The sequence below is a fragment of the Malaclemys terrapin genome, chromosome 5 (assembly GCF_027887155.1).
Source record: "Malaclemys terrapin pileata isolate rMalTer1 chromosome 5, rMalTer1.hap1, whole genome shotgun sequence".
Taxonomy (NCBI): domain Eukaryota; kingdom Metazoa; phylum Chordata; order Testudines; family Emydidae; genus Malaclemys; species Malaclemys terrapin.
The window spans coordinates 130,154,260-130,178,309 of record NC_071509.1 but is presented as its reverse complement, the minus strand read 5'-3'; the positions used below and the strand labels follow the sequence as shown (position 1 = coordinate 130,178,309).

At 41.0% G+C, this 24,050-nt stretch overlaps 1 protein-coding gene across 1 annotated transcript in view; it reads right to left on the bottom strand.

Moving 5' to 3' along the window:
• Positions 1-24,050, bottom strand: part of CNOT6L (CCR4-NOT transcription complex subunit 6 like) — a 64,724-nt gene that overhangs the window by 16,108 nt on the left and 24,566 nt on the right. The window contains exons 2-7 of the mRNA XM_054029326.1: positions 9,226-9,347; positions 7,806-7,992; positions 7,006-7,091; positions 4,577-4,666; positions 2,161-2,229; positions 184-341 (exon numbers count right to left, since the gene is read on the bottom strand). Of these exons, the coding sequence (XP_053885301.1) occupies positions 184-341; positions 2,161-2,229; positions 4,577-4,666; positions 7,006-7,091; positions 7,806-7,992; positions 9,226-9,337 (702 nt within the window). The 5' untranslated portion in view covers positions 9,338-9,347. The remainder of the gene's footprint in view (positions 1-183; positions 342-2,160; positions 2,230-4,576; positions 4,667-7,005; positions 7,092-7,805; positions 7,993-9,225; positions 9,348-24,050) is intronic.

The window sequence follows — 24,050 nt, the reverse complement described above, 5'->3', positions numbered from 1 at the left end:
TAGTTTAGCTAGTTTTCTATCATTTTAAAATTACAACAAGGCAACTATGCACACATTCTGTAATGAACACTTTGAGGTTCACCACTAACAGTTAGGATAAAATGCTTTGCACAGAATATTGGCCAAAAGGTGGTATTCTGTTTTCAGATAAAAGCCAAAAAATTGTTGTATTGTTACTGTTACCTGAAGACTAATGATATCTGCATCCCAGTTCACGATTTCTTCCATGATTCCCTTTTTTCTATACTCCCAATTTAATGCCCAGGACGGGCAGTAGCCATATAGCTGCCGGGTGGCATATTTATCACATAACACATTGTAACACATAACTGTGAATGAAGCTAGGAAGAAACATAAGAGGGGATTACTGATGAATATAGATAAAACATAGTATTTTTTCTCATTGTAACACATAACTGTGAATGAAGCTAGGAGGAAACATAAGAGGGGATTACTGATGAATATAGATAAAACATAGTATTTTTTCTTAAGATACCTATTATTGTATCTTACATCCCCTGTGTTGGAGAGTAAGTCAATATCTCAATAAGAGCACTGGGTTTTTTCCCCAAGAGTTTAATTAACTGGACTCCTTTGAGCCAACAACGGGCATACAAGGCTAAACTCTGGGAAAAAGCACCTTTCACTTGCATGTGCAAATTATGCATCTGTTTGTGGAAAAGGTAACTGTTCGCAGAGTTCTTAGTTGCTTAGCCTACATTTGCACTATTACCCATTTTGGGCATACTGAAACCTGGAAACAACTATTGTTAAAATAAAGTACAGTGGTTGGTGCATACATGCATCTCCCACTGACCTCAATGGGAGTTGTAAATGCAACCGACACGTCAATCAGGTCCCTATTTTAGGGTTTGTTTTGCACTTTAGTGACTCAGCAAGAATCTGGAGGAGCCAAGGGTCTCTACAGGATTTTTGTTTGGGAAAAGCAAGGAATATAGCGGAAACGATTGCTAATTGAGCCGAGAGCTAATATCGATTGCTTTAGCTACTTTAAGGAGGCAGGAGATTAGTTAATTAAAAAAAAAGTTAAACAGCACAGGAAGTTGATGTTTGCATGCCCAGCAGAGGGCTAAATATAGCAGAAATGTCATGAATAACCTTTTTGGAGAAAACACTTGACAATGTTCCATCCATATTACGGAGAGTTACAACTATACCTCGGTTATTAAAAAAAGAAACCTTAACAGAATCACTGGCAGACTTAATTATTCGCTACACTAATGGCATTGGGGCAATACTGTGATTCTGAAGCCACATCATTCTCTGAAACCCTATTGTGTTATCACTAAAGTAATGCATTTCGGTTTGAACAGGAAAAAGTATTCTTGTTCTAAAACAAGCAATTTTATTAAGAAAAAAAGGAGGAGAGAGAGGAACTTGTACTGGGCCAAGGAACACTGTTCCATTTTTAATTTTTTTTTTCTTGAAGTGGATATTTGCAGTTCAGTACAAGCAGCAGCAGAGGGCACCAAACTAACTTCAGTACCAGGCATTCCTGTGCTTGTCCTATTGCAGCTGAAGGACTAGGGGAGCAGAGAGAAGGAAAGGAAAACAAAAACAGAGCCAAGAGCTTCTGGAACTACATTCAGTAGCAGTCTAGAGGTGTTGCCTGTGGTATTTGTGTGCAGTTATTTTATGATTTTCACTATTTCTGTGAATCGGTCATGAAAGTTTCCTTGGTTTAAGTCAAACTGAATTCGGTATCTGCCTTATCAGGGCAGTCACTGGCTGTACACCTAGGAGACACTGAACTCTGACCTTGGGAAGGTAACTGCTTTTGCACCAAGTGAAAAGTACAGGCGAGCCTGTGGTATTCTTCTCATCCGGTGGCACAAAACACCTAGAGGGGGGCCACTGTTGGCACAGGGAAGCACCCAAAACAGTTCACGGCTTTTTTTTTAAACTTTAATTCTCTGTATGATTTAGAGATTATTGCAGTCAGTTAGCAATACTCTAAATAGATCTTTGCCATCGAATAAATTGTAGAAAGTTTAAAAATATGCTGTTATTTGTAGACTGACCCAAATTTTAAAGACATAAAACTTATGCTTAAGACTGTTAAGGACAAACATTTGACGTGTTTTTCAAATGTCAGCAAAGCACTGACGGAAAAGGAGGGAGAAAGGCCACAAAAGTTACCTGAGGGCAGAATTTGGTCTCGTTCTTTTAAAGTAATCCACGGCCTTGAAGGCAGCTGTTCTGGATGAACTGAAATGACAAGAGTGATTCATTTAATTTAGTGTTTCTAAGTATCCCCGTAAGTCACTATCTTAATTTACAATCAAGCGGATGGCTCAGCAGCACTGCTCCATAGTGTGCGAGACAAACCCAGAGAGGAGCGAGCTATGCCCCAGTCACATGAAATTCCAAAGCCTGTTTAGGCTCAAGGAAAGAAAGAGGGGTATGAAACATCATACAAAGGCCTAAAAATTGCAAGTGCAATAAAATAGCAAATTCAGCAATCATATAGCTTCTCCGTGGTTTCTCAGCACCTGGGAATCCTCTGTTGCTCTTAATATATCACAAGGCAGTCACTGAAACACTTCTGCCCCACTGTGAAGTTGACCAAATTTTCTCATCTGGCATTGTTACTGAAATCCCTCTCCCTGGGGACCTTATTTACGCCATAGTCAGTTTGCATGTACTGCATGAGTGGCAATAAAACTACAAAGGACTTTGTCCAAGAAAAAAGCGTTTTTTAAAAATGGTATTGAGGAAATTGTGTGTAATAAATCCAGGTGTGATGGATTGACTTTTCTTTATTCAATTTGCATATAAACTGAAGTTTCTAACAAACTGCACTAAAGAAAAGTTATGGGAAGTCATTAATGTTCAAAGAATGTCTTACCAAAAGGACCCTGTAAATCTTATTAAGGTTTGTATTTAATGCTTCTTCAAAAAGACAAAGTCTGTTTGTAGACAGGACTACAAAGTAAATCTCTCAAATACACCTAATACTTTAAAAAAATAAAACAAACCTACAACCAACCTCTATTTCAGTTTGTGTCCAAATATTTGGAGGAGGGAGAAGGGGGGAAACTGGACACAAGCTAAAATATTCAGCAGTGAATTAAGAGTGGCTAAGTTATAACCCCATAAGGACAGGATTTAAAACAAATGTGTGAGATCCTTAATCACAGTGGTATTTCTGGACTGAAGTTTATGAGCATTTGAAATCATGCTGCTTGCAATCTGAATATAATAAGAGTGAAAAGTACCAAAATAGGAAATTGAAGTCCTCCGTTTACTAATACGGTCTAAAGCAGGGGTGGGCAAACTACAGTCCGCAGGCCACATCCGGCCCATCAGACCATTTAATCCGGCCCTCAGCTCCAGTAGGGGAGCGGGTCAGAGTCAGGGGCCGTGGTTCCCAGCCAATGGGAGCTGCAGCGGTGGTGCCTTCACGCTGCCCCGTCCGCAGAGCTGCTTGGCTTAACCTCAGAGCCAGAGGAGGGACATGCTTCCGGGAGCTGCTTGCGGTAAGTGCCGCCGGAGTCTGCAGCCCTAAGCCCCAACCGTGCCCCAACAGCCTGCCCAATCCCTGATCCTCCTCCCGCCCTCCGAACCCCTTGGTCCCAGCCTGGAGCACACTCCTGTACCCCAAACCCCTCGTCCCCAGCCCCACCCCAGAGCCTGCACCCCCAACTGGAGCCCTCACACCCCTCCCCCACCCCAAATACACCTAAATTCTTAAAGTATAAGCCTTTGCAAACAGGCCTCAATATCTATATCCTAACACCTGCCACAGCCCTGAGCCCCCTCCCACCCTCCAAACTCCTTGGTCCCAGCCTGGAGCCCTGTCCTGCACCCCTCATCCCCAGCCTCACCCCAGAATCCTCACCCCAACCCGGAGCTCCCTCCTGCACCCTGAACTTCCCATTTCTGGCCCCACCCCAGAGCCCTCACCCCCTCCTGCACCCCTACCCCCAATTTCGTGAAAATTCATGGAACCGCCATAGAATTTCCATACCCCGATGTGGCCCTCAGGCCAAAAAGTTTGCCCACCCCTGGTCTAAAACAAGGACAGCGACTGTGCAAGCCTTTCCCACGTCACCCAGCAAATGTACCTCAACTTCTCCGGACGAAAGGATAGTTTGGTTCCTTGTCAAATTAATCCTTGTCTCTACTGAGACTGCAAACAATTATGCCAGTTTTTATAGATTTAGGGGACACTGATGCTCACCAACTTTTGGATGTGCAGATCCCCTCAAGGAAGAGCTTTAGGAAAGCCAAAACCTTTTGTCATTACTGATCCGTTCTGGACTCATACCAGTGATCTAGCGGTAAAGGGCACCATATTTCATATACTAAACCCTGAGCCATCCAGTTACCTAGGAAGCTAGATTTCTTCATGCTCTACCCCGAGTTATATGTGTTACAATACTACTATATCAATTTCATTATTTTAGTGGCAGGAGTCCCTGGACTCGATAGTAACATAAAAGCAGCTAGAAGTGATTCAGAAACTCAGACCCTCAATTCAATGCTATCAAATACAAGTGAAAGGGTTTGGGAGTTAGTTATGCATATCAAACTCAACTTTTGGCTGTGTTACCTGCTAGATTGTCAAGCATGTAGTTCAGTAGCTTTCGTGTTCCATCTGGGTCCTGGTACAGGCTGAGAATATCCTGTGATAAAGGATTGCCTGAAAGAGATTCCGAACAAAACTGTGATCATTAGCTACCCGAATCAAAACTTGCACTGCAACTGGACTTTTCTGAAAGGGAGGAATAGCTCCCCCAGGAGGGGATGGACAAGATGATCCACTCGGTCTTTTCCATTTCCAATTTCTATAATTCTAGAATATAATAATGATAGATGATATAGAAATAGCTAGCATAGATAACAATAGATTTTCATTTCATTTCAACTGAGCAGTAACTTAAGTGGTTTATAGTTTTTACTTCAAACTGGCTAAAAACATTTGTTTTTATATTTGGAAATTATGCACTTAATTATTGCATAAAAACATTGTTTTCTGATTTTTTTTTTAAAAAGTAGTGAGGGAAGGACAAAATGGGCAGTTCGAGGACACGGATAAGCTACTTGTAGCAAAATGTGCAGTGCCACTATGACGGGGTTCTCAAACTGGGGGTCGTGACCCCTCAGGGGGTTGCGAGCTGTCAGCCTCCACCCCAAACCCCACTTTGCCTCCAGCATTTATTATAATGTTCAATGTAAAAAAAGGGGTTTTAATTTATAAGGGGGGGGGTCACACTCAGAGGCTTGCTATGTGAAAGGGGTCACCAGTAAGAAAGTTTGAGAACCAATGCACTATGACATGTACACTCAAACTGCACCATTAAACACATGCATAGGTGGATGGGCACTGCTCCAGGGCAAATGTTAAGTCTCGCTGAGGCAAATGCTTGATACCATTCTCAAGCTTTCCCAGGCTGCATGCATTTCATATTACAACGCCCAAAAGCTTCAAAAATCTGAACTGAATGCAAGAGCCAGCAATTATACTTTCCAACAATTTCTGGGTAAAATAGAGAGGTTTCAGGAGAAACAGCCTCACGATGCACTTCCTAACTGTGCATGCATGCAGAATGCATCTCTCCCCAAGAGCACCCAGACTCAAGGATTTTGAAACTTTGTATAGAGTACGCACAGTGCATAGTTTGACAGTTATGCCAAACTGAAAAACTGATTTTTCTTCAAACCCAGAGAATGCTCTTCTGCCCAGTGTGGAGTATTTTACTTGCAGAGTTTCAGCTTTCAAAGATCAGTCTTCTACTACTGTCCTATAGGAGACTTCATTCATCCTTGCTTATCTCAAATGTGGCCGAACGCATTTTGCTTAATTTTCCAAATTAGCAAACTTTGGACACAGACCAAGTTTTAAACAAAGTTTTTGTTTGTTTGTTTGTTTTAAACACCAAAAAATAAATAAATTTATGAATAGGGTTGCTAGAAATCTGCAGGACATTTTGCAAATTCGGAAAGTTTTGGGAATTTTCCCCCTAAAAACCCAAGTCCTCAAAATACAAACTCTAATGTAATAAATACTTTCTTTATCAGGGAAGTATATGCATTTTTACTTAATTAGTCAGCCAGTTTTTGCTCTTCTAAAACAACCTCCACAGCCCTGAAATCTCATCTACTCTCCCCTTCTAAAAGCATTCATAATCCTTTAGAGTATCTTTCTTGCCATCTCAGCCTCCCGTAAATTGAAGATCAAGTATATTGGATTTTTTAAGAATGCAGAATTATTTTCATATGGAGAACCTGCAATAACCTCCAGTGGAACATGTGCAGGAGAATATTTTTTTAAAGTAAAAATGTAATCATATTATTGGACAAAGACAGGGTGCAAACAGAACACCGTGCAATACTATTTTGCTAGAAGAGGGAAATGTCCACAACTTGGTGCTTGTCCAGATCTGTTCCCTGCAACGCCTGCTTTTTGTTTTATATATCCTCCCAAAAAGTTATACATCTTCTGAGTAAATATTGATGTTTATTAGGAGACTAGAATTCAGACTAAATTGTTATTAACTTACAATCAGAACATTTTTAATAATTCCTCTACAGTCCTCACAGGTAGTCAGTCTGTCATACCTATTATTGTGAATTCCTCCTTCTTGCTCATTGCACAGGATGGGAACAAGAGTATCCAGATTCATAAAGACTGATTTGGTAGCCTTTCTATAATTTAATTGTTCTGTTTCAAGTTAAGTGTTAAAATTATTCTCTCCAAGAACAATAGAGTCATCTAAATAAAGCTGTTAGTAGATCTGATGTAGATAAGAATTTTTATTATAAAATAATGTTTTAGTATGATTTATACAGTTCTATTTATTAGGTATAATTTTGTTCTAGGAATGGGAGAAAGACGGTCTCTGGAGCAAATACAGCAGAAGCAGCCACGCATGCCACAAATTTAGACTATGACTTACTTTGGAAGGGAGTTTTAAAATACCATGGAAAGCTACAGAACCCAAAACTATCAATCAGGAAAATTATTAGAAGTGCACTTACCTTTCAAACCTAGGGTTTGTAGCTGGAAGAGCCGTCCAAGTTCATAAGGCAAAACCCGTAACAGATTGTTATTTAAAAGCAATTCCCTGCAATAGATGAAAAAGTAGTTGATTAGCATCATTTTAGAAGGATCATTCTCATGACGTTATATGCTGTGATACTCTTGAGGGATGCCTACTTTGGTTTTAAAATGGTTATGCTTTCTATAAATAAGATTACAGCCTTTTACATCTCTAAGTTCAAAGATAAGGAACTAAATACCAAAATACATCAGAGAAAGGAGACAGCATACATGCACAAGGTCTCAAGTTTAGGCAGCATGAAACTACATTAATTTTTGTACTGACCTTTGAAGGTCACTTAAATGGGATAAGAAAAAAAATCTTTTTTTAAACTGAGTAAGCATTTTATTTGGAAGGGAAGAAGTGCTACTTGTGGGCTCAATGGCTAGTTGAAAGGGTTTTTTTATTTGCAAGCTGGCTGAAAGCCAGCATTGAACATTTGTAGCAATGGACATTAGCTCAATGTAATTAGTGAATTATCCATGTAAAACATTAGCCAGACATATGGGGATACTTTAAAAAACAAAATAAAACATTCAGGGATTTGGAGGTTTAATGCTACAGAGGATTCTGTAAAAATAAAACTAATTTGCCTTGCACATCTATATTACTGTAAGTCTGTTAAGAGTTTTTCAGAAAAATCTATTCAGAAAGTTCAACGACAAAGTTCATGTTCACTTGTTCAAATATGCATCATTGACAGACTCTTGGGAAGTTAACCAGGGCAATGCTTCTCACCTGAGAGATACCATGTTTCCTAGTTCTGCTGGTAAACTTCTGAGTTTGTTGGATGATAGATCCAGGTAAACCAGATTATGGAGCTTGGCAATATCAGGTGGAATGCGAACAAGATTATTGTCACTGAGGTGTAGAGCAGTCAAGTGAGTCAGTGACCAAAGTGATGTACTTAAGTACCGCACTCTACCTAAAAGAGAAAATGTAAAGAAGTGGGTCTTCAAACAGCTTTTTATTATGTCAAGACAACAGGCACAAATCATAGGGAATGGAGGGGTACACTTTTAAAGTGCTGCATGGAAAGATCAGATGTGGAAATCCCACTCCTGGTAATAGAATGGAATTTTGATTTCTTACCCTAAATAAGTGCTGAAATATACACCAGGAGGAAGAACTGAACCCACTCAGCAGAATTTATCTGCAACATTTCATCACTAACAGGTTTTAAATGACTATCCGATACTTATTTTGAGTAGGAAAGAAAAATGGAAAGGAGAAAAAAAAAAAAAACAGAAGCAAACCTGCTTTTTGCAAGTTAGTTTTTACCAAATCTATTCAAACTCAAAACTTGACAGTGTTTTGAGGCTAAACTGTAAATTCTCTTGAGTGATCCTAGAAGTCAGGTGTTTTTCTTTAATTATGTTCTCTCCCTTCTCTGAAACAGAGCACCTTTATAAGAGAAGAGTTCATATCAGTGTTACTATACATCAAGAGCGTGACAGACCCAGACCAGTGGGGTCTGGTAGAGGGCAAATATACTGGTCACTGGATGAGTAGTTTTCTGTTCCCTGAGTGACCAGAGCAGGGGCTGCACTAGAGTAATCAGGAACCTGCTAGAACCAGTTAAGGCAGGCAGGATAATTAGGACACCTGGAGCCAATTAAGAAGCTGCTAGAATCAATTAAGGCAGGCTAATCAGGGCACCTGGGTTTTAAAAAGGAGCTCACTTCAGTTTGTGGGGCGAGTGTGAGGAGCTGGGAGCAAGAGGCGCAAGGAGCTGAGAGTGAGAGGGTGTGCTACTGGAGGACTGAGGAGCACAAGCGTTATCAGACACCAGGAGGAAGATCCTGTGGTGAGACTAAGGAAGGTGTTTGGAGGAGGCCATGGGGAAGTAGCCCAGGGAGTTGTAGCTGTCATGCAGCTGTTACAGGAGGCACTATAGACAGCTGCAGTCCACAGGGCCCTGGGCTGGAACCTGGAGTAGAGGGCGGGCCCGGGTTCCCCCAAAACCTCCCAATTGGCCTGGACTGTGGGTTCTTCCAGAGGGGAAGGTCTCTGGGCTGTTCCCCAACCCACATGGTGAATCTCGGAGGCAAAAATATCCGCCGATAAGCGCAGGACCGGCCAAGATAGAGGAGGAACTTTGTCACAAGAGCTATTCCTAATTAGCAATTTAGCCATGCCAAGATTTGAAAAAACTCACCCGAGATTTCTAATTCTGCCCAGTGAGACTTCTTCCCATTGGCTACCTCCTCTGCTGACATGATGGTGTAAATTCTGCGAGGATCTGGAGGATCATATTTTTCCTTTGGCATCCCTGTTAGTCTGAAAGATTGCCATGATTATTACAGTACGTAGCTGAAACAACAGATTTTCATTTTAAAACTGAGCCACCTGACAGATTACACTCCATCAACTTGCTTCTGCAAAAATGTGTGTACTTCAAGGGTCCTTCTCACAATGCATAAGTAAAGTTAAGCATGTGCATATGTCTTTGCAGAATCAGGGCCAATGTTGGAAAGGGGAGTTTCTTCCATGGAAGTCTGGTTTCTAAAGTCAGAATAATTGCATTATTTTATACTGATCGACTAGCAGAATTTCAAGAGTTTTCCAGAATATCCATCTACTTGCTATTGAATATCCACCTCATTGCTATTGGATACAAACAAGGAAAAGTCTTCAGATCAGTGTACTGTATGTAATTCACAGCCATTTAATTTCCAGGTATAAAAGTCCCTTTTTTTCAAGCTTCAGATTCAAAGTTCTTTGTAATTTGGATCTGTGTAGGTGCATTAACCACATTTTTGCTTTCTATAAATGCTTAAGCTTTTCTTCTGCATTGTGCCTGCCAATGTTTAAATCAAGAATCTCTTACACTACCTATGATTAGTGAAATTGAAAAATAAGGTGGAAGGTAAATTTCCATTAGCATTATTATTTAATTGTAGGGTTAGAGCCAATCCAGCAATTAGATTTTCTGATTATCTCACATGCTTTATAGTCTTTTCAAACTGAGCTTGCGTTTACCTTGAATGGTGCCTTAGAATGTGTGCTAACTACTTATGCTAAACTACCTGTTGAACCTTGTATTTAGCTGTGACTCTCTGAGTACATTTCCCAGATCTGAGGAAGAGCTCTGTGCAGTTCAAAAGCTTGTTGCTCTTACCAACAGAAGTTGGTCCAATAAAATATATTACCTCACCCACTTTGTCTCTCTAAGTTCAAATGATGTAAGTTTTCAGCAGAGTGGAGAGCTCTGAAATTCCATTCCAGTAAAAAAGATTAATATATTTTACGTAACATGTGGTGAGCAGTGGTTCTCCCTTTACACTCTTTCAGACTGTGCTGAACAACAAAATAAAGGCTTTTGATTCGTAACAATTATAATCTGTGGAATTGCTTTTACACACAACACATGTATACCTCGATTTCCTGAATTTTTGAACTAAGTGGTCTAAAGAATGCACGTTTTCCTTAGTAATTATGCTTCTAGTATATTGGAAAATGTTAAAATAATTGTAACTTCTTTGGTTTGCTGAAATGACAACTCAAAAAACCTATGAAGAATTTGAGGAAACTAGTTCAAATTATTTCAGCCAGTCCAATCAATAAGTGTTGTGCATCTCTGCTTCATCAGCTGATTGATCATTCACTATTTAGAAGATACTCTTCCAAATTCAGGGCTTCCATTGGTACAAAATAGAACTTGAGAGAGAAGGTGGGCGAGTTACAAAGCTTGTCTCTCTCACCAATAGGAAGAAGTTGGTCCAATAAAAGAGATTACCTCACCCACCTTGTGTCTCTAATATCATAAGACCAACATGGCTACAACAGTGCATACAAAATATAACTTTGGCATTTTAAAGGGAAAGGCCTGAGTTATCAAAGCTTTCCTTTGAGCAACCGTCTCAGTTATTATACAGAAAACAAAGCACCTTATGATGAACTCACAGTAAAATTTCACTTATAACAAATCTGAACAAAGGTTTCAAATATCTTCAAGCTACGTAGCAGTATGCAAACTAAAGTGCTAATGAGAGTGAACTTCCACTGACAGACCAAGTTGTATTGCAATAGAAGGGATACATTGTTAAGAGGATTCTATACTCATGCTGCCCATGGGCAGCAATTTCATTCATCCAGGAACGGAACAGACGAAGCAAGGCTACAGCATTTGTCATGAGTAAATCAGAACCTGGTTTCAGAGTCTGAATATTAGGATTTTGCTAATGACTGATTTCAGGTTACAGATTTCACTGATGTACTGCTAAGTCTCCAAAGCCATTCATGTAATACAACAGCGCACTGCCCCAGCTCCAATTAAGAGATTCCTCCAGTCCCATCTGGGACTCCAAAAAGAAGCTCTTATTTCCACAGTATTTACAAGGTTCCTTGTTTTCAGACATGCACCAGGAACCTACATTACAGTGAGTCTGTATCTCCTTCTGTATTTTACTAGCACAACTAAAGCAAACCAGAGAGATTCTACAAAGTAATGAGGCGCTCTCAGCCCCAGGGTCCAAGTCCCCTGTATGTGGAGGGCTCTCAAACTCACAGGCTCCGCCAGCCTTGGCATGCAAGACCCAGATTCTCATCCTTGCTGGAAAGGGCACAGCAATACCACCAACCCCAATATACAATAATTCAAGATCAGGGCCCCACTGTGTTAGATGCTGTACAAACGCACAGTAAGACAGTCCATGCCTTGAAGAGCTGTAGTTTAGTATAGTAGTGAGTAATGTTGTAATGTGTTAGCATTATTTGAAGTTGATCCCTTAATAGGAAATAAAACTTTATAACCTATACTTACATTATACATTTCCAAGGTTACCCTGGGAAAGCTGCAAGTTACCAAAACAGTCACATTACAGTAAAAAGAGATCAAAAAACAAAAAAAAACTTGTACTAATTGCATTCTCAAACAATATTTATGACCATATTCCATACATTGGAAACTCTATTGGTATTAAAGTACAGAAAATCCTCAAATGCTCAGAAAAACTATTTAACCTCTGAAGAGCTCTTTTAACAAGAAGCCCATCGGTCCATAGAACCAAAAATCTTTGCAGGCACAGAACTATAAGTATATACTATATGCTTGCCCATTACGAGAGGCCCATACAAAGAATTCTAACAGTTCTTCAGGGTCACCTAAAGACAGATTCTTAGAAACATACTACAACTGAAATCAAGATAATAAAGTAACCGCGCTCAGCCCAGGAGCCCCACACATAGCTGCAGTTATTCTCAAACAGCTCTTGCTTAGGTGTATACAAAGGCTAGCCCAGCAATATTCTTTTGGCTGGCAATGCTGGAATTAGTGCAACCGTGGACCAGCCTTTCTGTACTCCCTCTTGACATGAAACTGCATCTGTTGGATTGGCTGTAAAATGTGGTCATCAACTAAACCAAAAAGGAAGTCTGAAGACGCAATTTAAACTGAAGATGTGGAAAATGCAGCCTGTCAAGCAAGGAAGAGTTGAGCCATTAGACCATGGATGGGTGGATTGGAATCTGCAAAGGTTTAATTTAGGGACTGTCAGTAGCCTGAGACACTCAGAAATACAGACTTTCAGAAAGCTAACCAAAAAAGGGAACAAGCTTCTGTTTTCCACTTACTTATCCTACATCTTTATAAGTGACGTTGGTGAGGATAATAAGGGATAAATCTCGCAGCAGTACTATAAACTCACTGAAATTTTGCCAGGGGGAAATTAGAGGAAGTCATATAGATCATATCAGTGTATTCCACGGAAGTGATAAAATCGACTGGTTTACCAACCACAGCCTACCTTCTTGAGGAAAACATTTCCTATGTTTCTACAAGAAGTCTTGATTTTCTTCACACTGTTTTAAAAAGAAATGCAACTGGTTGTAATCACTCTGCATGGCAGCGGTGAGACCTCAGCTGGAGTGCTGTGTCCAATTCTGGAGAAATTCTTAAGAAAGATGTGGACAAATTAGAGAGAATCCAGAAGAGAGCAACAAAACTGACCTATGAGGAAAGGCTAGAAAAACTGGGCAAGTTTAGTCATGAGAAAAGAATACTGGGGGCGGGGAAGAGGAGAAAGACTTGATAGCCCTTAACATATTTGAAGACTGTTGTTATAAAGAGGATGGTGATCAATTGTACTCCATATCACTGAAGACAGGACAAGAAGTAATGGGCTTAATCTGCAACAAGGATGATTTAGGTTAGATATTAGGACAAACTTTGTACCTCCAATGGTAGTTAAGCTCTGGAATTGGCTTCCAGAGGAGACTGTGGAATCCCCATCACTGGAGTTTAAGAACCAGTTGGACAAACACTTGTCAGTGATGGTCTAGATTTACTTGGTCCTGCCTCAGCGCAGGGGGCTGGATTTGACTCTCAAGGTCCCTTCCAGCCCTACATTTCTATGAAAATTGTTTTAAGTCGCCAATATGGAGTTAACCCAGAACCCCAAATTCTCCTGAGCCATTGTTTCAAATTTATTTATGATCATGGGACTAAAAGTTTATCTTAAACTACCAACATTTTTTAAAAATCAGATGTCTTTTTCAGAAGAGCTTAGAAGGAAACCAGCAAAGCCTCCCTCACCAACTAGGAAGAAGATACATTTACCAATTTGTATTTGAGGAAGAGGGAAGAGAGAATAGTCAGCTTGCTTCTGCCTAAAGTTGTTATTTAATGTCTCTATTGCACTAGCATCTAGAGACCTAGCTGTGTACTGTATAAACATAAGTGCCAGTCCCTTCCCCCAAAATGCTTACGAACTAATAGAAATCCATCTTATTGAGTCATTATGGCATATATTGTTCAGTCTTAGTTCTTTCATGCCTGAACAGAGGCTTGAACACACAAATGCATTTTCTCTTTTTTAATGAGGAAGGAAGCAGGAAGCTATGTAGGACTGCAATGAGATGTAAAAGTTATTCATAAACATGCTGGCACAATTCAAAATCTCCTTCTAGGCCTTAAGCACACAGACATTTTCATGATTTTTTCAGTCTTGGTAAAACTCCCACTGCTTATTGAAGGTTCTCCAGCAGATAGCCTGAATAATTTCTCCCTCCCTTGTAAAGTAAAACAGTCTAATGCCCATCAACCCCATGTAATGCTCGCCAAATGGGATTAAAACCACACTTCCTTAAGAAGATAGGAGTGTTTATCAATACATTTGTTTTCACCTCTGGAGACCTGAATCACAAAATATGAAAAAAGAGATCCATTAAAATATACCGTAAGCAAGAGTAAATAATTCCCAGGAGTACTAAAATTATTCTACTTAACACTTACTGCACTGACCTATGGCAGAGATGTCAGTGTTTCTTAGCGCTCTGGTTTTCCTTGAAGTGAAGGGCAGTTTTCCCCACATCAAACACATCCAATTCCCAACACGAATGTAGAGAATGAAGTCAGAAGTAGTAACTTCAGAAATACTTTGTAAGACAAAACTTCAAACATAAAACTGGGGTGTGCTACATTATTTACATATTGTATGGCGTTTTTAAAAGAAAAACAAAGATTAACAAATGTCTGATGATGCTTAATTTTAATAGTAATACAATTATGTTAACATAAAGGTATGAAGTAGAACCATGCTCCTAACATGACATAGGGAGTGATCAAGCCAAAAATAAAAGTTTCTGAATTGATTATTAATTGGTTTCGGTTTAATCATCAAGTACTAGCAAACAAGCATGCAGTCCCTTCTCTCTCAACCTGCGAGAAACTAAGAGAGGGAAAAAAAAACCCTGAGATGAAGATTAGTTTTTCAAAATTATATTTACGTGGATTTATACAATGAAAACAGTCACTTATCCAAGGCTTTTGGTACCCCTTGCACAAGTTACAAGTAGTTTACCCTGGACAGCCAGCAGAACTCAATCCCCAATAAAAAACACAAAATTGTTTGTTCCATCTACTGTAGTACTCCTTATTACAACCAGAAATTTTCACAGGCGAAAACCTCATGTGACAGATATTGGAATCCCATGCAGTATCTTTGGGGATCATAATCTATTAAGTTAATGCATCACTGTGGGCCAGGAACTGTGTGTAATTCCAGGGGATAAAGTTACTACAACTGCTCCAAGAACAAAATTGGTGGGGGCATGATTAAGCTGAATCTTCTAGGTGGTAAACACCTCCAGAGAGGTACCACCTCCTGGGGAGGCTTGCATATATTGATTCAAACTGGGTTTTCCACAGGCCAACAGACAAAGAATGGGCTTTTGGCACAAAAATGCTGCCTTTAAATTGACTCAGGCCTTCTTTCTGACCCAGCAAATGGACAGGACCTCCTGTCTGAAGGGGACCTCCTCCCCAAGTATGCAGAAGGGTTGTGAAGACTTTGGCGTAGTAGGGCCCCATAGGACTGATGGGTGACCTCTGGTGAGCTTTTAGCATGCATATAGGAATTTTTATCATTTTTATAATGCTTTTGGCCTTAACAATAAAGATGCTTGCTTAGAAAGAGCTGTGTAGTAACTTGTAAGTGATGACATCCACTGTTCATAGCCCTTGAGAGAAAGTAACACACAGCCATGCTGGCCTTTAGGCAGTCTGGCTTGCTGGGGATATCACAGTGTGAGGAAGGGAGCTGTGCAGCCTTAAACCCATGGTCAGAAGGGAGTGGGACAAGGGTTCCTGCCCAGAGTCCGGGAACACCTAGAGTGGATCACAAAGGAAGGAATACACCTGCAGTTACCTGGAAATTGACACTCACCACAATCAAGCTAATTAAATTTCACCTATTTGTACCAATCCCTCGGCATATTGGCTGTTTTCAACGGCAGGAAGTTCTTGCTGGTCTGGTTACGGATAGGAGTAATGCTGTAATGTGTAGAGGCTCTAGAAGGCACACAATCTAAATCTGCAGGATAGCCGCAGGGTGGGAGAGAAGAGGAACCACATCCTGCTTTTACATATAGGGAGTTGAGGCCCAGGCACACTAAGTACCTTGCCCAAGCTCACAAAATCCCAGGGGCAGTCAGGGAACAGGGAGCGGGGGGGAGGGGGTGGATGGGGCAAGAGTCCGGGGGGGCTGTCAGGGGGCGAGAAGTGGGGGGGATCGAATAGGGGGCGGGGCTCCCCTAACTGGCCCTCCGTACAATTTTGGAAACCCGATGTGGCCCTCAGGCCAAAAAGTTTGCCCGCACCTGGCTAAAACCAAGAGTATCTAAAGTCTGAGCTAGAGAGAGCCAGACTCTAAAGCAGAGAGCTTCAACAGACCCGTATAGAATCAGAGAATATCAGGTATCTTAGGTAGTTTGGGCGCAGAAGGGCAAATGTAATGCACAATGACCAGTGCGTTACAATCGCATCCTAGTAGAACAACGGGGAAAATGCAGAATGAAAACAAAACAGTGAAACACTCCAGTATTTTAGGGGTGCGTTTATTAATTTAAATATATTCTAGGAATAATTCCTCCCCCCAGCTGAACTTTTTCAGTGCAGGCGGTCATTGCACTGAAGTAATTAGCTATACCTTTGGACACTTGTTTTCACAATATGACATTTGTGCCATCTCATTAATTAGCCAAACATTTTAAGACTTGAGCAAAAAACCCAGCCACAGTAAATATAATTTTGCTTTTATTTATTATGGAGCAGCATAGTTTCCATTGAAAGCTACTAATTTTTATCTAACGTTCATACCTGCTTCAAATACTGGTAGGCTAGCTCTGGTGAGAAGTAGGATTTTTCTTCTAAATGCAAGCTTAACATACTTATACTCTAAAACAGTGTTTAAATCTCTTTCTGCCCCTTTTTTTTGGGGGGGGGAGGGGGAGAGAATAGGACAACAGGAAAAAGTAAAAAAAGAACCTACTTGAATGGAGGCCCAAATTGGCTTGTTGGAGGCCAGATGAGCCCGTATTACTTAAATGTCACTTTTTTGGCTAGCATCAGATCTTTCACTTTGTAACTAACCTTCTGAGCAGCTAATTCCTAACCTGTACCTGGTCCTCCATGCTGCACGTTATCACTATCACAGTGCAAGAGAACAGGGTAACCCATCATGTTTGGCAAGCAAATTAAAATAACTGATTTGTAGGACATGCTTGTGGGAATTTAAAATGAATTTCAACTACATGGAAAGAGCTAATAAAACAGGTAACTAGTTAAGTGGCAAGTTTAATTGTTCTTTCGCATTTATTTGACAAACATTTTAAATTTACTAGAAAAAACAAAACCGACAAGTCTATTCTGCAGGTTTCTCTCTTCGTGGGGAAAACAGGATTAGCCGTTTAAGCAAAACAACTCAAAACAAAACCTATTTCCAGCAACAAGATAATTTATCAGTAGCAAGAGTAGGATGCATGCCCTAAGGCTACACAGCTAGATGTTGATACAAACAAAATAAAAACAGCAAATAAGCCAGCAAGAGGGTATGTGTCCCTTTAAATTTCAGTGTATTAAATGGCCAAAAAAATATCATTTCAGTATGGAAAAATTAGGACAAAATTACATACTGAAAAAAGTCTTCCAATTATTTCTGAACAAAAGTACAATAAAACGGAGCTTTAACAAGTTCAAATCACAAGGACAAGATCCACAGATGTTGGCTATCTCTGAGTGCAAGTGCCAGTCAGTCACAAGCTAGCTGCATTACTGGCAAGCAAGACAAGACTAAGCCTTGCCCTTTTCTCTCCCCTACTGCTGAAATGAAAGGCAAAATATAGATGCACATTATTAGCAGCACTAAGACAGGAGCAAGGAAAAGATTGTGTACATTTAAAAAACTTGTAAATATATTCTCTCTGAAGCAACATCCACTCAGACTCATGCACAGACTATCTTTATATATAGAAGCAGATCAGTTATTTTTGGAGTAGCGTTTGCTAGCTCCAAGTGTAAATGCTTGTTTTTGTCAGGTCTTCATTTCTGCCATAGCAAAACTGCCTACTAAATTAATCAAGCACGCCAAAACATAGATAAATGAAGCCCCAGAATCTTCAAGTACCCTTGGATGCAGCTGACAAACCAAACAGAAGGGTGTAGTACTGCTAGCATATGGCTTGATATGAAATTCCTGTGTCCTGATCTCACTGGGATGCTTAGGCATTTTTCAGAGGTTCTATAGATATCACAAATCCCTTTGTGAAAGTCATTAGCGTGGATGCCAGAAATTCAAGATTCGGAATTAGGGAGCCTCTTAAATGAGAACTGCTTCAGTCTCTCTCCACTTCTTCAGAAAGTTAGAATAAATATACTATTCTTGTTCAAGTGGATTTTCTATGGATCTTATTAATAAAAAATGCAAATACTACAGTTTGCATTGCTGTTTCTCTGGCTTTCATAAGATGGATGATAGATACAGAACATTCAGGGACATCTTTTGGCTCTACTGTATCCAAATTCTATCATTGCCAGAATCTGTTTGAGGATTTTTTCCTCTTCTAGTTCACCAAGAGTAACTTTAGCTATTCCCCTAGCTGATGTTCATATTGCGCAAAAAAAAAAAAAAAAGGCACATTGTGGTTTTGTCAACAACAGAAGTATTGCATCCTTTTTGGCCTCATCGTCACGTACTTTTTTTTTCTAGTAATTCTGTTGAAACTAGATTATTAATGAAGTAAATAAAGGAAACACTTATTTTTGCAGCTTTTGCTGAGAGCAGGGAATGCTTATTCTTTTGTGCAGCCACTGTTATTGCTATTATGAAATATTTAAAATTTAGATACCTCTAAGTTAAATCACGAGTACAAACACAAAAAAAACACTGTTTATCATACCTTAACTCAAACAGATATTCACCAGCTAATAGAAGGAGAATAAAATAAAGAATAGTATGCTTCAAATGATATTCGCAGAGACCAGTTCTTAAATGAATATTCACCTCCCAGGAATAGCAACTGAATTTGAACATTATGTCTGATATCATGGATCTAGCGACAAATTTCAGAGTCTGTGGATACATCTGTAACAAAGGATTAGTGAAGAAAGCCTGGCTAGTTTTTCTTTATACTATCCATCTATTGTCCCATTCTCAGAGAATGCTGCCAGAGAGATTCTGACCATACAGCAATGTTTCTCCTAAGTGAGCAGAATGTAAGGGTAGGTCTAAATTACCTCAGTATCTCCTTTTCTCTAGCATGAAGAGACTAGTAAACAGAGAGAATCAATCATAAGTTAAACATTAAAGAGAACTTCAGAAGTGTAGTGCATTAAAGGTCACTTCCTTCTATCTCCTTTCAAGTCTGTTGAGACGTTACACCACCTAAGCCCCTAAAGGAACCTGTTGGCAGACTCTATTCTTATTTTGCTCTTTTGAAGTGATACTCAAGTTGTACAGAAGCATGGGGCCCAACAATGTAGAGCTGTAGCTATACTGTATCGCCTTGCAACCCTCCTGTGACTTAAAGTAAAGCAGAAGTTTATCTACCATTTTAGAAGCTTAATATACTCGAATATAGTCTGACTTAAGCAACAGCTAGAAATACTGTCAATATACATTCAATTTTTAAAAGCGTCTTAGAAATGGACTGGATTTATCCACAGGGACAAGCTACCATCTATATTCTCCTAAAGAAACAGATGCCTTAATGATCATGACAGAGTTCAGAGCAGCTCCACATTTTAGGGAAGAAGTCAGTCTGTGTGAAAATGGGTTGATATGTACACGACAGAAAAGAAAAAAAAAAACCTCCATGTAACATTTATCCTGATGTACAATTCATTTATAGAATGTCTGGTAGTGAACAATGTAGTTAAGGTTACAGTAAGGCAATTTTTAAAAAAATTACAGAGTAAAATCAGTTCACTTACTTTCAAGTTACACAGGGATGAAAACAATAGACTTTATAATCAGGGGTGGGCAAACTATGGCCCACGGGCCGCATCTGGCCCGTCAGACCTTTGAATCTGGCCCTCAAGCTCTCACCAGGGAGTGGGGTCGGAGGCTTGCCCCGCTCCATGCATACTGTGGCTCCACACGGCTCCCGGAAGCAGCGGCACGTCCCCCTCTGATTTCTACACGGAGGGGCAGCCACAGGGCTCTGCACGCTGCCTCCACCTCAAGCGCCGGCTCTGCAGCTCCCATTGGCCAGGAACCGTGGCCAATGGGAGCTGCAGGGGCAGCGCCTGTGGACTGGGACAGTGCACAAAGGCGCCTGGCTCGCGCCACACCTCCGCATAGGAGCCAGAGGGGAGACATGCCGCTGCTTCCGGGACCTGCTTGAGGTAAGTTTCGCCCAGAGGCTGCACCCCCTGACCTCCTCCCGTGCCCCAACCTCCTGCCCCAGCCCTGATCCCCCTCCTGCCCTCCAAACCACTCAGTCCCAGCCCGGAGCACCCTCCTGCACCCCAAACCCTTCATCCCCAGCCCCAGCCCAGCGCCCGCACCCCCAGCCGGAGCCCTCACCCCCTCCCACACCCCAACCCCCAAGTTTGTGAGCATTCATGGCCTGCCATACAATTTCTATTCCCATATGTGGCCCTCAGGCAAAAAAGTTTGCACACTCCTACTTTATATAGTAAAAAGAAATATTACAACACCTTTGTTCATGCATAGCTCAAGTGCCCAAATTTCTAAACTTGAAACTTTTCAGGTATAATCCTCAGTTTTGCACACACCCAGCACAAACTTTTGCTAACAGTCCCCGCTATGCTATTATCTGCACGACTAAAATAATATTGCAGCTAATATCTATACAGAAAAATCTTTCAACATAGAAACAGTTTAAGTTAGGGGTCGGCAACCTTTCAGAAGTGGTGTGCCGAGTCTTCATTTATTTGCTCTAATTTAAGGTTTCGCATGCCAGTAATACATTTTAACGTTTTTAGAAGGTCTCTTTCTATAAGACTATAATTTATAACTAAACTATTGTTGTATGTAAAGTAAATAAGGTTTTTAAAATGTTTAAGAAGCTTCATTTAAAATTAAATTAAAATGCAGAGCTCCCCGGACCGGTGGCCAGGACCCAGGCAGTCTGAGTGCCACTGAAAAATCAGCTTGCATGCCTACCCCTGGTTTAAGTACTCAAAAACTGTGTTCAAATGCTTTGGAAACAGTTTAGGCAGCTCTTGTAAGCTGTATGTATTACAAGGCCTACTCTTGCACAATGATAATCACAGGTTCTCAGTGCTGAGGGAGAGTGGGGGGATGCTCCACTACCTGGGACCTGTGGATGGGCCTGTTTACTCTCAGCAATCTAGGCAGAGGTCCCTAGCACTAGTGTATGAACGGAACGTTCAACCTGCAAGAAAGCAATGCAGGGGGACTGCAGAACGCCTTTCATGGGGAAATCAAGCCCAGGAAACAAACATAACCTAGTCATAGGAGGAGAGATGCCTTTATCTTCTCTCCCTTCCCCTTTTAGAAATAGGTGCTCTGCCAGAGAATGATCTGCAAAACCTGTCTTGTAGCTAACAAGGCAGAATATAACCAGTGAAGTCTCCAGGTTTGGTATCTCCTCCCCGCTGGGTCTTCATGAACAGGCTGAAGACCTTCCTGTAACAATCAGAGGATGTTCCAGAACAGAAGAATGTTATAGTACCTATATTTTGCACCCAAGACAGGAAGTTAGCGAGTTCAGTTCAGTTTCTCATGGTAACCTTAAATAGCCATGCTGCAATACATTTGTTATCCTTTCTAGTGGACCAATACCGAAAAGTCAGACGCTTCTTTTACATGCATCTACAATTTACCAGCGATCTGATAAACCTTAAGGTTGTTGACAACACAGTATGAACTGCACTACATGTTACTACAGAGCTATCAAACAACCACCTAGGAGTATGCCCCGTGCTCTTAGAGGTATAGCATCCCTGTTTCTTTTTAAATATGTACCTTAGCAATTGTCCTTACATGTATACAGCAAAATAGCGCACACACCATGACAGAGATCTTGAGCTTTCTTCCAATTGCTAAGCATTTAACATAACCTTAGTTTCTTGGTCCTTTTTTTCTTTTGTGTATTTTTATATATACAAAGAAGTCAGATCATAGTCATTTAGTAACTTTTTGGCCACCACTATCATCACAAAATGAAATGAGAATGTTAATCTCTCTCTTGTGGTTTGCTGTAATATCATATTCCCTTCAGCACAGGAACTCAAGCAACTGTTTCTCTTATTTCAAGAAGCTCCTAAATATTTAAACAGTTTTACAGGCAGTGTAATATTTTCATAAACTGTATTCCCTATCAATGTCTCCCTTACTTCCAGGCCCATCTATAGCATTTCTGATTTTACCAGACACTCAGTAAGGAGACTAGACACACTAGCTATAGACAAATATGAAAGGGTTTTCCTTGGAGGGGAAAGGAGGGAGAGGGGGGAAGAAATACCCAGGTAAGAAATCACCAACAACCATCTCCCCACTGCTCAGAAAGAGGAAGGGATTCTTACAAAGCTGCTGTCACAGTGCTTCCATGGTTTGCAACAGCCTCCAGTTCAGAGGGGTCTGATAAATTTGAAACCCAACCTGCAATCCCTCTCCTTTTCTGACAGAAAGGAAGCCCACCATTCTGTGTTCTCCTACTTCCACCTCAGAGCCTTCTGGCTACTGTGAGGAAGGGGTTTCTGCCCCTCTAACCTTCCCTCCACCTCCATTTTTGGTTCCTCTCCAGTGAATAGCTCCAGGTCTTGGCTCTGCGACCACTCAATTTCCCAGAAGAAACAGCAGAGTGAAACTGACTCAATTCTCACCACTTCCACAGCTGCCCACTAGGCTCTGAACAACAGCAGTAAAAGCTGACAAGACTCTGGTCAGTTTTCATTCTACTGAAACTTAGCAAAGCTTATAAGCAGTAGTGGAGAGACACTGGAGCGAGCTGTCTGCATACATGGGAAGACAGCCCTCATCATATTAAGACCTGTTCATGTTTGGAAGATTTTGCACCTCCTACTAGGATGGTAGTTTTCCTGACTACAACCAGCTGAACAGGAGTCCAGGGTAGTCCAAGACACGTCTAGCCCACAAATGCCACATCACTCCCCCAAAGAGATTAGGAGAGAATTTCCTATCAAAATCATCTCACTTGGACCAACATCAACTTCACGTAAGTTTAGAGGAGATCCTCACCCTGGAGGATTCTGGGATTTAGAATCTCCTAGATTTAGGAGGAAATTTAGCATCACTATATTCTTCTCTGGGAAATGCTTCTAGATGACAATTTAGTGTCTTCAGAAGAAAAATTTCACTTTCTTCATACATATCCCAATTGAGACCCAGCTGGGAAAACACTAAGACTACACACCACAGCTCTAAGCTGCCCCAAAAAATCCGTTCCTCTTTAACTCAAGTTTCAGCCTTTGCTTTCAACAACTAGTAAACAGAACTGTGACAAAGTGAGGAATTTTGGTAATTTTGTATGATTCCTATGCCTGTCACAGTTTCTCTCTGTGCTTTACATTGCATTGCCATGCACTGAGTGTAAAGGGAAAGACAGGAGGTGGCTGTGTCACATAACTCTCTGGCGTGACATGAATGGGTTGTTCTAGCCAGTCCACATCAATGGAGGATCCAGAAAGACAATAGGAACCCCATTGTTCAGGTCATTTACAAATAGCAACCAACAGCCAAGAAGGAGACGACTTTCCCCGCCTCTCTGCAAGGAAGCAGAGCAAAGGCCCCACGCTGGAGAACAAGGTGAGAGGCGTCAGATGTCTGTGTTAGGAGCTGGCCTTTGGAGAGACCCAGAAATCTCACCTGGGACTGACAGAGACAGAGAGAGACCACGCCAAACATGGACTCTACAGCAGCTTGGCTGGGTAGAGCCCTGATGGTGGCCAGCCTAAACTCTGCCGTCACCTTTGTTTTTCTGTGCTAACCTAAGGACTTCCTGATGCTGTGTCCCACTTGACTAATAAATCCTTCTCTGTTTTGAAAAGACTACCTGGCACCACTGCAAATGCTTGCTAAGATTCACTGATCCCTGAGGAAGGCAAAAAGTCTCTGAACAGAAGGTCTTTCTCTATTGGCACTCGCTCACGGTATTCAACAGGAGTGCTGGAGCCTGGAGGCTTGGTCCTGGAGGCACCGAGGCCCCATGGCTTACCCGTAAGGCAGAGTGGAGCTTCTTAGAGGCTATTTAAAA